Genomic DNA, 12,108 nt, shown 5'->3' on the forward strand with positions numbered 1-12,108 from the left:
CCCCGTGCTGTCCCTGTCCTGGGAGTGTTTGATGGGGACAGTGTAAAGGGAGCTTTACTCCGTATCTAACTCCGTGCTGTACCTGTCCTGGGAGTGTTTGATGGGGACAGTAGAGGGAGCTTTACTCTGTATCTAACCCCGTGCTGTACCTGTCCTGGGAGTGTTTGATGGGGACAGTGTAGAGGGAACTTTAATCTGTATCTAACCCCGTGCTGCACCTGTCCTGGGAGTGTTTGATGGGAATATGCTTTATCTGAAATATGAATTGCCTCTATTTGTAACAGTAACTTCCAAAGTACACTTTAATGTCTGTGTTATTTGACAGGACTCTATAGACTATGAAATGACCATTATTCCAACTCTGGACAGAATTTGATTCATTCTATTGTTTCAGTGCTGGAAGCTGTATCACGAATCAATGCAGCAATCCGCAAAGGTGTAGCAGAGGACACGGTGTCAGAGCTGATGAATCACGATGCACAGTTACCAGAGGTTCACCCGTTTGCAGCCAAACTGTACCAGCAGGAGCTCTCTACCCTGCAACAGCAGAGCCACCAGGTGAGAGATGCCACCAGTGTTCAAAGGGGCAGCGCCACCAGTCTGATATGCTGGTTCAAAACTGTTACTACACGCTGCTATCCACTGTTTAAACCCTTAATCAAGGTCCAAGATTTACTATATTAACAGATTTGTTTATTTACACCCTGCCCTGAAATATTAAACACCAATAAATATAATCAGTTTTGCTATTGGAATATTTCACCCCTACTATCAAACTGCATCCAGATGTAAAATCCTCAGCGTAGAGTGAGTGATAGGGGAGAGTGTACATGGGGATGTGGGAGGGGAGTGAATGGGTGGGTAGAGTCAGTGATAGGGGAGGGTGTACATGGGGCTGTGGGAGGGGGTGGGTAGAGTCAGTGATAGGGGAGAGTGTACATGGGGATGTGGGAGGGGGTGGGTAGAGTCAGTGATAGGGGAGAGTGTACATGGGGAGTGGGAGGGGGTGGGTAGTCAGTGATAGGGGAGAGTGTACATGGGGATGTGGGAGGGGGTGGGTAGAGTCAGTGATGGGGAGATGTGTACATGGGGCAGTGGGAGGGGGTGGGTAGAGTCAGTGATGGGGAGATGTGTACATGGGGATGTGGGAGGGGGTGGGTAGAGTCAGTGATAGGGGAGAGTGTACATGGGGATGTGGGAGGGGGTGGGTAGAGTCAGTGATAGGGGAGAGTGTACATGGGGCAGTGGGAGGGGGTGGGTAGAGTCAGTGATGGGGAGATGTGTACATGGGGCAGTGGGAGGGGGTGGGTAGAGTCAGTGATAGGGGAGAGTGTACATGGGGGTGTGGGAGGGGGTGGGTAGAGTCAGTGATGGGGAGATGTGTACATGGGGCAGTGGGAGGGGGTGGGTAGAGTCAGTGATAGGGGAGAGTGTACATGGGGATGTGGGAGGGGGTGGGTAGAGTCAGTGATAGGGGAGGATGTACATGGGGATGTGGGAGGGGGTGGGTAGAGTCAGTGATAGGGGAGGGTGTACATGGGGCTGTGGGAGGGGGTGGGTAGAGTCAGTGATAGGGGAGGATGTACATGGGGATGTGGGAGGGGGTGGGTAGAGTCAGTGATAGGGGAGGGTGTACATGGGGATGTGGGAGGGGGTGGGTAGAGTCAGTGATAGGGGAGAGTGTACATGGGGATGTGGGAGGGGGTGGGTAGAGTCAGTGATAGGGGAGGATGTACATGGGGATGTGGGAGGGGGTGGGTAGAGTCAGTGATAGGGGAGAGTGTACATGGGGATGTGGAGGGGAGTGAATGGGTGGGTAGAGTCAGTGATAGGGGAGAGTGTACATGGGGATGTGGGAGGGGAGTGAATGGGTGGGTAGAGTCAGTGATAGGGGAGAGTGTACATGGGGATGTGGGAGGGGGTGGGTAGAGTCAGTGATAGGGGAGAGTGTACATGGGGATGTGGGAGGGGAGTGAATGGGTGGGTAGAGTCAGTGATAGGGGAGAGTGTACATGGGGCTGTGGGAGGGGGTGGGTAGAGTCAGTGATAGGGGAGGATGTACATGGGGATGTGGGAGGGGGTGGGTAGAGTCAGTGATAGGGGAGGGTGTACATGGGGATGTGGGAGGGGGTGGGTAGAGTCAGTGATAGGGGAGAGTGTACATGGGGGTGTGGGAGGGGAGTGAATGGGTGGGTAGAGTCAGTGATAGGGGAGGGTGTACATGAGGGTGTGGGGAGAGTCAGTGATAGGGGAGAGTGTACATGGGGTGTGGGAGGGGGTGGGTAGTCAGTGATAGGGGAGGGTGTACATGGGGATGTGGGAGGGGGTGGGTAGAGTCAGTGATAGGGGAGAGTGTACATGGGGATGTGGGAGGGGGTGGGTAGAGTCAGTGATAGGGGAGGGTGTACATGGGGATGTGGGAGGGGGTGGGTAGAGTCAGTGATAGGGGAGAGTGTACATGGGGGTGTGGGAGGGGAGTGAATGGGTGGGTAGAGTCAGTGATAGGGGAGGGTGTACATGAGGGTGTGGGGAGAGTCAGTGATAGGGGAGAGTGTACATGGGGTGTGGGAGGGGGTGGGTAGGGTCAGTGATAGGGAAGAGTGTACATGGGGGTGTGGGAGGGGGTGAGTAGAGTCAGTGATAGGGGAGAGTGTACATGGTGTGGGAGGGGAGTGAATGGGTGGGTAGAGTCAGTGATCGGGGAGAGTGTACATGGGGGTGTGGGAGGGGAGTGAATGGGTGGGTAGAGTCAGTGATAGGGGAGGGTGTACATGGGGAGTGGGCGGGGGTGGGTAGAGTCAGTGATAGGGGAGAGTGTACATGGGGGTGTGGGAGGGGATTAAATGGATAGTCGGCATGGTGGCATAGTGGTTAGCACTGCTACCTCGCAGCGACCTAGGGTCAATTCCAGCCTTGGGTGACTGTGCGGAGTTTGCACTTTCTCCCTGTGTCTGTGTGGGTTTCCTCCGGGTGCTCCGGTTTCCTCCCAAGATATGCAGGTTTGGTGGATTGGCCGTGATAAATTGCCCCTTGGTGTCCATGGATGTGTAGGGCAGATAGTTACAGGGATAGGGTGGGAGAGTGGGCCTCGGTAGGGTGCTCTCTCAGAGGGTCAGTACAGACTCGATGGACCGAATGGCCTCCTGTACTGGAGGAATGGTATGGTTCTATGGACGGGGAGTGGCAGATGCGGAGCGTTTACACCGAAAATAAGATTGATATTATTATTCAAGGATATTGAAAGGCATTAAATGTTTTGCATGTCTTTGTGAACAGGGGAACCTAACTCATGCTGAACTGGCTGTTGCCGTGGAGATGTTATCTTCTGTAGCAATGATAAATCGTGCACTGGAGGCTGGTGATATGAACGGGGTCTGGAGGAAGATCCAGAATCCAGTGACAGGACTGACGAATGTGGATGACGGCAATGGACAGAGGTAAGTAGCAGAGTGTTACTGGAGCCTAGCAACCAGGTTTGCTCAACCTGTCGGAAGCCATTGGATCAAAAGACAAAACCGTGTAACCAAAATCATGGGTTGAACTTCCGACTGACAACTACAACTTGCACTTATACAGCACCTTTACAGTGGTAAAACGTCCCAAAATGCTTTACAGAGCAATCATCAAACAAAATGTGACACTGGGCCATGCAGGACAGGTAGCTGAAAGCTTGGTTATGGGAGTGAGAGCTTCTTAATGGAAAGAGAGAGAGGCGGAGAGGTTTAGGTTGGGATATCTGGAGCATAGAAACCGATGATACAGCCAGCACTGGTTGAGTGATTCAAATCAAGGGTCCTCAAGGGAACGTAGCTGAAAGAGCGAACAGATCTCTCGAGGATTGTAGGGCTGGATGAGGCTACAGAGAGAGGGAGAGGGTGAACCTTTGCAGGGAACTGAAAATCAAAGTGTTGCTGGACTGTGTGACGAAAGCAGGATTTTAGTTATATTGGATTATAAAGATTAAAGGGTTTATAGCCTGGGTTAGAGTGTGTTTGACTGCTGTAGTCACGTTTTAAAAAATAATTTTGTTTTTCAATACCAGAAAGCTTTTAGGAGCCAGAGGTGAAATTGACCAGAGTAAAAGCCTGGGCTGAAGCACTGTTGTTTGACTGGGGGGGGAGTGCCTGGGGAGTTGGTGTGTTTTCCCCAAACACTGGGAGATTGCGCAAACTCCACACGGACAGTGACCCAGAGCAGGATCGAACTTGGGACCTCGGCGCCGTGAGGCAGCAGTGCTAACCATTGTGCCCCTGCCCTGTCCGTGTGGAGTTTGCCGATTCTCCCTGTGTCTGCGTGGCTCTCGCCCCCACAAACCAATGATGTGGAGGTGGATTGGCCGGGCTGAAATGCCCCTTAATTGCAAACAAAATGAATTGGCTACTCTAAATTAAAAACAAAACACCAAATCCCTGTTTGTACGTGCAACCATTGTTGGAGCGAAGTATTCTTTCCGCGCCGTCTTCCAAACTAAACTAAGCTCTTGGGGTTTTGGTCCAGTATCTGAGCCACTGTTGGGGGCTGACCTGGGATAATAATAACTGGGAGCCATTCATTGAAAGTCACTGAGCACAGGGATCATGGGTGAATCGGACTTGGTGCATGTCAGGATTTTGATAGCAGAGTTTTGGATGACCTCAGGTTTGTGCAGTGTATTAAATATAGAACACCTTCCCACACCCCCCATCCTCCCCAATCATTGTTATGGCCTCATATTCCTGTGGATACTGTTTGCTGTCCCTGGAACAAGAGAAGCCATTCAGCCCCTCAAACCTCAGTTCTGATGTCCCCCCACAAGAGGAGATAGTCCTCTCCATCGACCAAATGGAATCATTTAAACATCTCCATTAGATTAGCTCTTAATGTTTGATCCTTTCTGTGTGGTAGGTATGTGGATGAACTGATGAGAATGAAGGCCAAGGCTGGAGCGGAGGGCAATGACTTTCTCACCTGGAATGACATTCAGGCATCTGTCGACCAGGTGAATGTGGTGGTTCAAGAGGAACATGACAGTAAGTGAGGGGACAAGGGACCAAACCTCTATTTTACTGCAAAATATTTTTCCGTTTTGAGTTCATTCAGGCGATGGAAATTCCTTCCAGGTGAGACGCACGGCAGTTATTGGTCCAGTTTGCGTCTCTCTCTATTTTGATTTTAACGAGGTGAACAATTGTAACTTCAGTAGATTTGGGTCAAGGGGGAGTACCTCTTTACACAGAAACCATTTATTGCTGAAACTCAGCGCCGAGCACTTAGAAAACAGTGGCAGGATTGGGCAGACTCAGCAGGGATTTATGAAGGGGAAATCATGCTTGACAAATCTACTGGAATTCTTCGAGGATATAACTAGTAGAGTCGATAAGGGGAAGCCAGTAGATGTGGTATATTTGGCCTTTCAGAAGGCTTTTGACAAAGTCTCACATAGGAGATTAGCGTGTAAATTTAAAGCGCATGGGATTAAGGGTAGTGTATTGAGATGGATAGAAAACTGGTTGGCAGATAGGAACCAAAGAGTAGGAATTAACGGGCCCTTTTCAAACTGGCAGGCAGTGACTAGTGGGGTACGACAGGGATCGGTGCTGGGTCCCCAGCTATTCTATACTTTTTATTCATCCATGTGACGTGGGCATCGCTGGATATGCCAGCATTTATTGCCCTTGAGGGGCAATTAAGTGTCAACCACATTGCTGTGGGTCTGGAGTCACATGTAGGCCAGGCCGGGTAAGGACGGTAGATTTCCTTCCTTAAAGGACGTTAGTGAACCAGATGGGTCTTTACGACAATTGTCAATGCTTTTGTGGTCAGCATTAGAATTTTTGGGCGGGTTTCTCCGGGAATCGGCGGTTTGGGCAGAACCAGCGCAGTGGAGTGGCAGGAACCACTCCGGCGTCGGGCCGCCCCACAGGTGCGGAATCCTTCACACCTTCAGGGGCTAGGCCGGCGCCGGAGTGGCTTGCGTCCTGCCGGCCGGTGTGGAAGGCCTTTGGCGCCATGCCAGCCGGGACTGAAGGGACTCCGCCGGCCGGCGCCGGTCCACGCATGCGCAGGAACGTCAACGTCTTCTGACATCATCCCGACGCATGCGCAGGGGGACGGGTTCACCTTTGCGCCGGCCATCACGGGGGCTAACACGGCCGGCGCGGAGAAATAGAGTGCCCCCCACGGCACTGGCTCGCCCGCGGATCGGTGGGCCCCGACCGCGGGCCAGGCCACCGTGGGGGCACCTCCCGGGGCCAGATCCCCCTGCAACCCCCCCAGATCCCCCTGCAACCCGCCCACGCTGCCAGGTCCCGGCGGTAAGGGATCAACCCAGTGGGACTGGCATAGAACGGGCGGGACTTCTGCCCATAGCGGGCTGGAGAATCGCTGGGGGGGCCGCTGTTAGCGGCCGCCGACTGGCATGGCACGATTCCCGCCCCCGCCAGATCCCCGGTGCCGGAGAATTTGGCAGCCGGAGGGGCCGGGATTCATGCCGACCCCCGGTGATTCTCCTACCCTGGGGGGGGGGGGGGAGAATCCCGCCCTTTATTCCAGATTTTTATTGAATTCAAATGTCACCATCTGCAGTGGCGGGATTGGAACCGGGGACCCCAGAGAATTACTCTGGATTACTAGTCCAGTAACAATATGACTGCAATATATATGAATGATTCAGATGAGGGAACAAAATGTATTATCTCCAAATTTGCAGATGACACCGCGTTGGGTGGGAGGGTGAGCTGTGAGGAGGATGCAGAGATCCTTCAGTGTGATTTGGACAAGTTGAGCGAGTGGGCAAATGAATGGCAGATGCAGTATAATTTGGAGAAATGTAAGGTTATCCACTTTGGTCACAAAAGCGAGAAATCAGACTATTATCTGAATGGCCATAAATTAGGAGAGGGGAATGTGCAATGAGACCTGGGTGTCCTCGTACTCCAGTCGCTGAAGGTCAGCATGCAGGTACAGCAGGCGGTAAAAGACGGCAAATGGTACCTTAGTATTCATAGCGAGAGGATTCCAGTACAGGAACAGGGATGTGTTGCTGCAATGATACAGGGCCTTGGTGAGGCCACACCTGGAGCACTGTGTGCAGTTTTGGTCTCCTTCTCTGAGGAAGGATGTTCTTGCTCTCGAGGGAGTGCAGCAAAGGTTTACCGACTGATTCCTGGGATGGCGGGACGGGCATATGAGGAGAGATTGAGTCGGTTAGGATTGTATTTGCTGGAATTCAGAAGAATGAGGGAGGATCTCATATAAAATTCTAACAGGACTGGATGGACAGGGTTGATGAAGGAAGGATGTTCCCGATGGTGGGTGTGTCCAGAACCAGGGGTCACATTCTGAGGATACACGTAGACTATTTAGGACAGAGATGAAGAGAAATATCTTCACCCAGAGAGTGGTGAGCCCGTGGAATTCGTTACCACTGGAAGTACTGAGGGCAAAACATTGTATGTTTTCAAGAAGCAGTTAGATATAGCACTGAGGGTGAAGGGGATCAAAGGATTTGGGGGGGAAAGCGGGATTAGGCTACTGAGTTGGATGGTCAGCCATCTTCTGAGGTATATCTGAGGAATGTTCTGGATGTCCGTTGTCTATGAATCTGTGACGACACTCTTTCCACTAAGGACGTCCCTGAAGTATTTTGCTTTCTTTTCTCTCTCACTTTCTTGGCTCCCTGAACACTGGGCTCTGCCAGTTATGGCTATCACCAGAAACCCTCAGAGCTGCCCCCCTGAGTACAGGTCACTAATGGTTGATTATAACCCTGACTCGTCTCTAACCCTGGTCTGGAGGCACTGAGGCCAATAGTAATGTCCCCTACAGCTGGAATGAGGTAAATCAGCCCACAATGAAGAGCCTCCCACCAGAAAGGGAGCCGTAAACCAGCTTTAGCTGTCAACCAGGCTAGTTTCAGTAACTGAGGACTTCACCAAACCTGTTTGGCATCTTCCCGTCGTGAGACAATGTCCTGGCCACACACCTTGGTTAATGATTCCCCCACTCACTCACTCTGTCAGCCTCGCCCTGCTCTCAACACTGACACTCGTCCATTGTTCTGGTTTGTGTTCTTAACCTTGGAAACGGAGCCGTCTTGATCATATTATCCACGTTTGCTTCTGCACGACTGCTGGAGCACACCATCCATGGCCACGCCAGCCAAGTCATTGCTTTTCCTGTGTGTGTCACACCATGGGAGGTGCACCATGACCCAGCCCAATAGCCCTCCATCCCCTGAACATGCACAGGTACATTTGCACGCATATATGCACCCGCACGAGTGCAGGAGGCGAAAGAGGCCGGTGTGCTGGCCTTTGCGTCCCTAGTAGCCCGGCGAAGGATCTTGCTACAATGGAAGGATGCGAGGCCCCCAAGCGTGGAGACCTGGATCACTGACATGGCGGGCTTTATTAAGCTAGAGAAGGTCAAATTCGCCCTGAGAGGGTCGGTACAAGGGTTCTTTAGGCGGTGGCAGCCTTTTCTCGACTTTCTGGCTCAACGATAGGGTACGGGGACAGCAGCAGCAGCAACCCGGGGAGGGAAAAGGGGGGGGGGGGGGGGGGCCGACAATGACTATGTTTGTTTATTTAATTTTAATATTTTTTAAGTTCTTTTGTTGTTCATTGGGGTTGGGGGGGTGGGGAGATGTGATACATGCGCTGATACGGTCTGGGGGTGTCACAGTTATTATGGGTTATTTTGTTGCATTTCATTGTTTGTCGTTGTGTTTTATATTTTCTGTAAAAAATTCCAATAAAAATTATATAAAAAAAAAAAAATATATATGCACCCGCACAAGGTAGATAAGATGGTTGGGAAAATTACCATTGCATTTGTCATAATTTTTCAAGGCTTTTTATGTTCAGCAATTGTGCCCTTGGATTAAAAAATTGCAAATGTCTCTGTGTTACTTAAAACAGGAGGGCAAGGGGGTCACCAGGAAACTATGGACCTGGCGAAGCAGACATCAGCTGTGCGGATGTTTCCTGAATCTATCATAAGGGACTGGGCGTTTGGACAAGGAATGCTGTGACACATATTTCCATTCTAACTTGGAAATATATTGGCCGTTCCTTCACTGTCACTGGGTCAAAATCCTGGAACTCCCTCCCTAACAGCACTATGGGTGTACCTACACCTCGGGGACTGAAGCGGTTCAAGAAGGCAGCTCACCACCACCACCTTCTCGGGGTCAATTAGTAGCCAATTATTTTTCTTTTTCCAATTAAAGGGCAATTTAGCGTGGCCAGTCCACCTACCCTGCACATCTTTGGGTTGTGGGGGCGAAACCCACGCAGACACGGGGAGAATGTGCAAACTCCACACGGACAGTGACCCGGGACCTCCACCCTTTCCCAGTAATCCCACCTAACCTTTTTGGACACTAAGGAGCAATTTAGCATAGCCAATCCCAATCCACCTAACCTGCACATCTTTGGACTGTGGGAGGAAACCGGAGCACCCGGAGGAAACCCACGCACACACGAGGAGAACGTGCAGACTCCACACAGACAGTCACCTGAGGCCGGTATTGAACCCGGGGCCCTGGTGCTGTGAGGCAGCAGGGCTAACCACTGTGCCGCCGTCTCCAAGGTACTCCACAGGGCCATAATAAAATGTAACATGGCACAGGTCACGTAAGATATTAGGACAGGTAACTAAAGCTTGGTCAAAGAGATAAGTTTTGAAGGAGAGAGCAGCTGAGAGGCTCAGGGAGGAGATTTTAAAGGTTTTGATCAGCATCTTAAGGCACAGCCACTGACAGTGGAAAGATCACAGTCAAGGTCGGACAAGAGGCCCGATTTGGGGGAGTGCAGAGATCTCCGAGATGTGTGGGGTCTGGAGGAGATTATTGAGTTGGGGAGCGGCGAGACCCTAGAGGGGTTTGAGAACAAGATTGAGAATTTTAAAATTAAAAGTTTCCCAATGATTCCTTCCCAAAGCTTCCCATTGCTGAGGATTTTCCTCGCTTCTCGCCTGCTCCTGCTGCTGACTAATTGATCGCTGAGTTTAGTCATTAACTCCAAGAGGACCGGTGAAAAAAGACTTTTTAATCGAAGTTTCTCGGCAGGATATTTGCAAGAATCCCAATGAATACCGCCGATAATTATTGTTTCAAAAGCAGAAAATGCTGGACAATCTCAGTAGATCTGACAGCTTCTGTCGAGAGACGATTTGCCAATAAAGTCACCCAGACTCGAATCGTCAGCTCCATTCCATCTCCACATCTTTCGTGCCTCATATAAACCGGCTCCTCACCTCCTGAGACGGGATCAGGAGTCGGAACTGAGCTGATTGTTTCCCCACCTGCCAACGCAGGAGGGCTGGGATCACCTGGACACACTTTTCTAATCAGAGGTGGGGTGGGAGGGTATCGGGGGTCCTGCTCTGTAATGGATGGTTCAGTCCTCGGGACAGCCCTGTTCAGTGTGTCTGACTCTCCGTCTAAATCTCTTTCTCTCCATTTCTCTCTCTATTTGTCTCTCTCTCTCCCTCTGTGACTCTCTCCCTCTCTCCTGCTCTGTCTTGCTTTCTCGCTCCCGATGTCCTGTCTGGTGACTGAAGCTGCGTCTGTTCCTCCGTTTTATTTTCCAGGGATTAAGGCAATTGGTTTGATTAATGAGGCTGTGGATGAAGGGGACTCTCAGAAGACTCTGAAAGCTCTGCTCCTGCCGAGTGCCAAGCTGGCCGACGTCTCGTCCCCCGTGGCTGAACATTACCAGGAGACGCTCATCCGGACTAAGAGGGAGAAGGCTCAGGTATGGAAGCTTGGGGATGTGACAGTCATAATTCACAGCGGAGACCACTTAATCGCGTGGGTCCACCCTGCGTTTAAATCCATGAGAGTCTAATATTCAAAAGCGTAGCACCCAGGATTCCAGAATGTTGCCGACAGCTCACTCATCCCTGAGAATTTTCCTATCCTCTGCACCATCCCTCTCAAACCGCACCCCTATTCACCCGGAACATCCTGAAGCAATTCATCTCGGTCGGTCTGACATGACTGCCGTGTTGATGCACATTGACGTGTTCGCGTGTTCCGATGCTCAGTCGTTGATAACATTACAGGAACTTCTTTTTTAAATAAATTTATGGTACCCAATTCATTTTTTCCAATTAAGGGGCAATTTAGCGTGGCCAACCCACCTACCCTGCACATCTTTGGGTTGTGGGGGCGAGACCCACACAGACACGGGGCGAATGTGCAAACTCCACACGGGCAGTGACCCGGGGCCGGGCTGGAATCCGGAACCTCGGTGCCGTGATGCAGCAGTGCTAACCACTGCGCCACCGTGCTGCCCACAGCGCAGAAACCTCTGCCGTGTTTTTGCGCCCACATTCGCCGCGGACGCAAGTGGCGACCTGGACACGAAATGTCACGAGACCCGAGAAACGTGAATCTCGGCAGCGAGATCGCGTTTTCCAAGGTGATAGAACATAGAACAGTACAGCACAGAACAGGCTCTTCGGCCCTCAATGTTGTGCCGAGCCATGATCACCCTACTCAAACCCATGTATCCACCCTACACCCGTAACCCAACAACCCCCCCCTTAACCTTACTTTTATTAGGACACTACGGGCAATTTAGCATGGCCAATCCACCTAACCCACACATCTTTGGACTGTGGGGGGAAACCGGAGCACCCGGAGGAAACCCACGCACACAGGGGGAGGACGTGCAGACTCCACACAGACAGTGACCCAGCCGGGAACCTTCATGTCAATAAGTTTTAATGTAATTAACGAGCTTTCCCGCCCTATCATTCCCTCATCTTGGAACTCCCTCCTTGTTGATTGATGAACCACCAATTGGACGCGAGACACGATGAAGATCCAAACTGTGGCTTTAATCAGCTAGTTGTTAGCCCGGTGGTCGACTACAGAGAAAGGCTGACCGCCGGGAAACCTGGGTACTTATACCCCGCCTCGGAGGCGGGGTCTACTTGCCTCAAGACCAATTGGTGAGCAGTCACATGACTAGTCCCAGCCATTCAGACGAGAGGCACATGACCAGCCAGAGCCAATGGGAAACCAATGGCAGTGCTCCCACTCGTATCACCACATTGATGTGACGTCACAGCGCTGAGGGACATTTCCGGGCACCGTGCACTGGCATCACCCCTTGC

At 51.5% G+C, this 12,108-nt stretch overlaps 1 protein-coding gene across 1 annotated transcript in view; it reads left to right on the forward strand.

Moving 5' to 3' along the window:
• Positions 1–12,108, forward strand: part of LOC119956713 (ras GTPase-activating-like protein IQGAP1) — a 117,615-nt gene that overhangs the window by 58,055 nt on the left and 47,452 nt on the right. Inside the window, exons 12-15 of the mRNA XM_038784050.1 lie at positions 395–558; positions 3,277–3,437; positions 4,885–5,009; positions 10,576–10,739. Of these exons, the coding sequence (XP_038639978.1) occupies positions 395–558; positions 3,277–3,437; positions 4,885–5,009; positions 10,576–10,739 (614 nt within the window). The remainder of the gene's footprint in view (positions 1–394; positions 559–3,276; positions 3,438–4,884; positions 5,010–10,575; positions 10,740–12,108) is intronic.

This window comes from Scyliorhinus canicula, chromosome 24 (genome assembly GCF_902713615.1).
Source record: "Scyliorhinus canicula chromosome 24, sScyCan1.1, whole genome shotgun sequence".
Taxonomy (NCBI): Eukaryota; Metazoa; Chordata; class Chondrichthyes; order Carcharhiniformes; family Scyliorhinidae; genus Scyliorhinus; species Scyliorhinus canicula.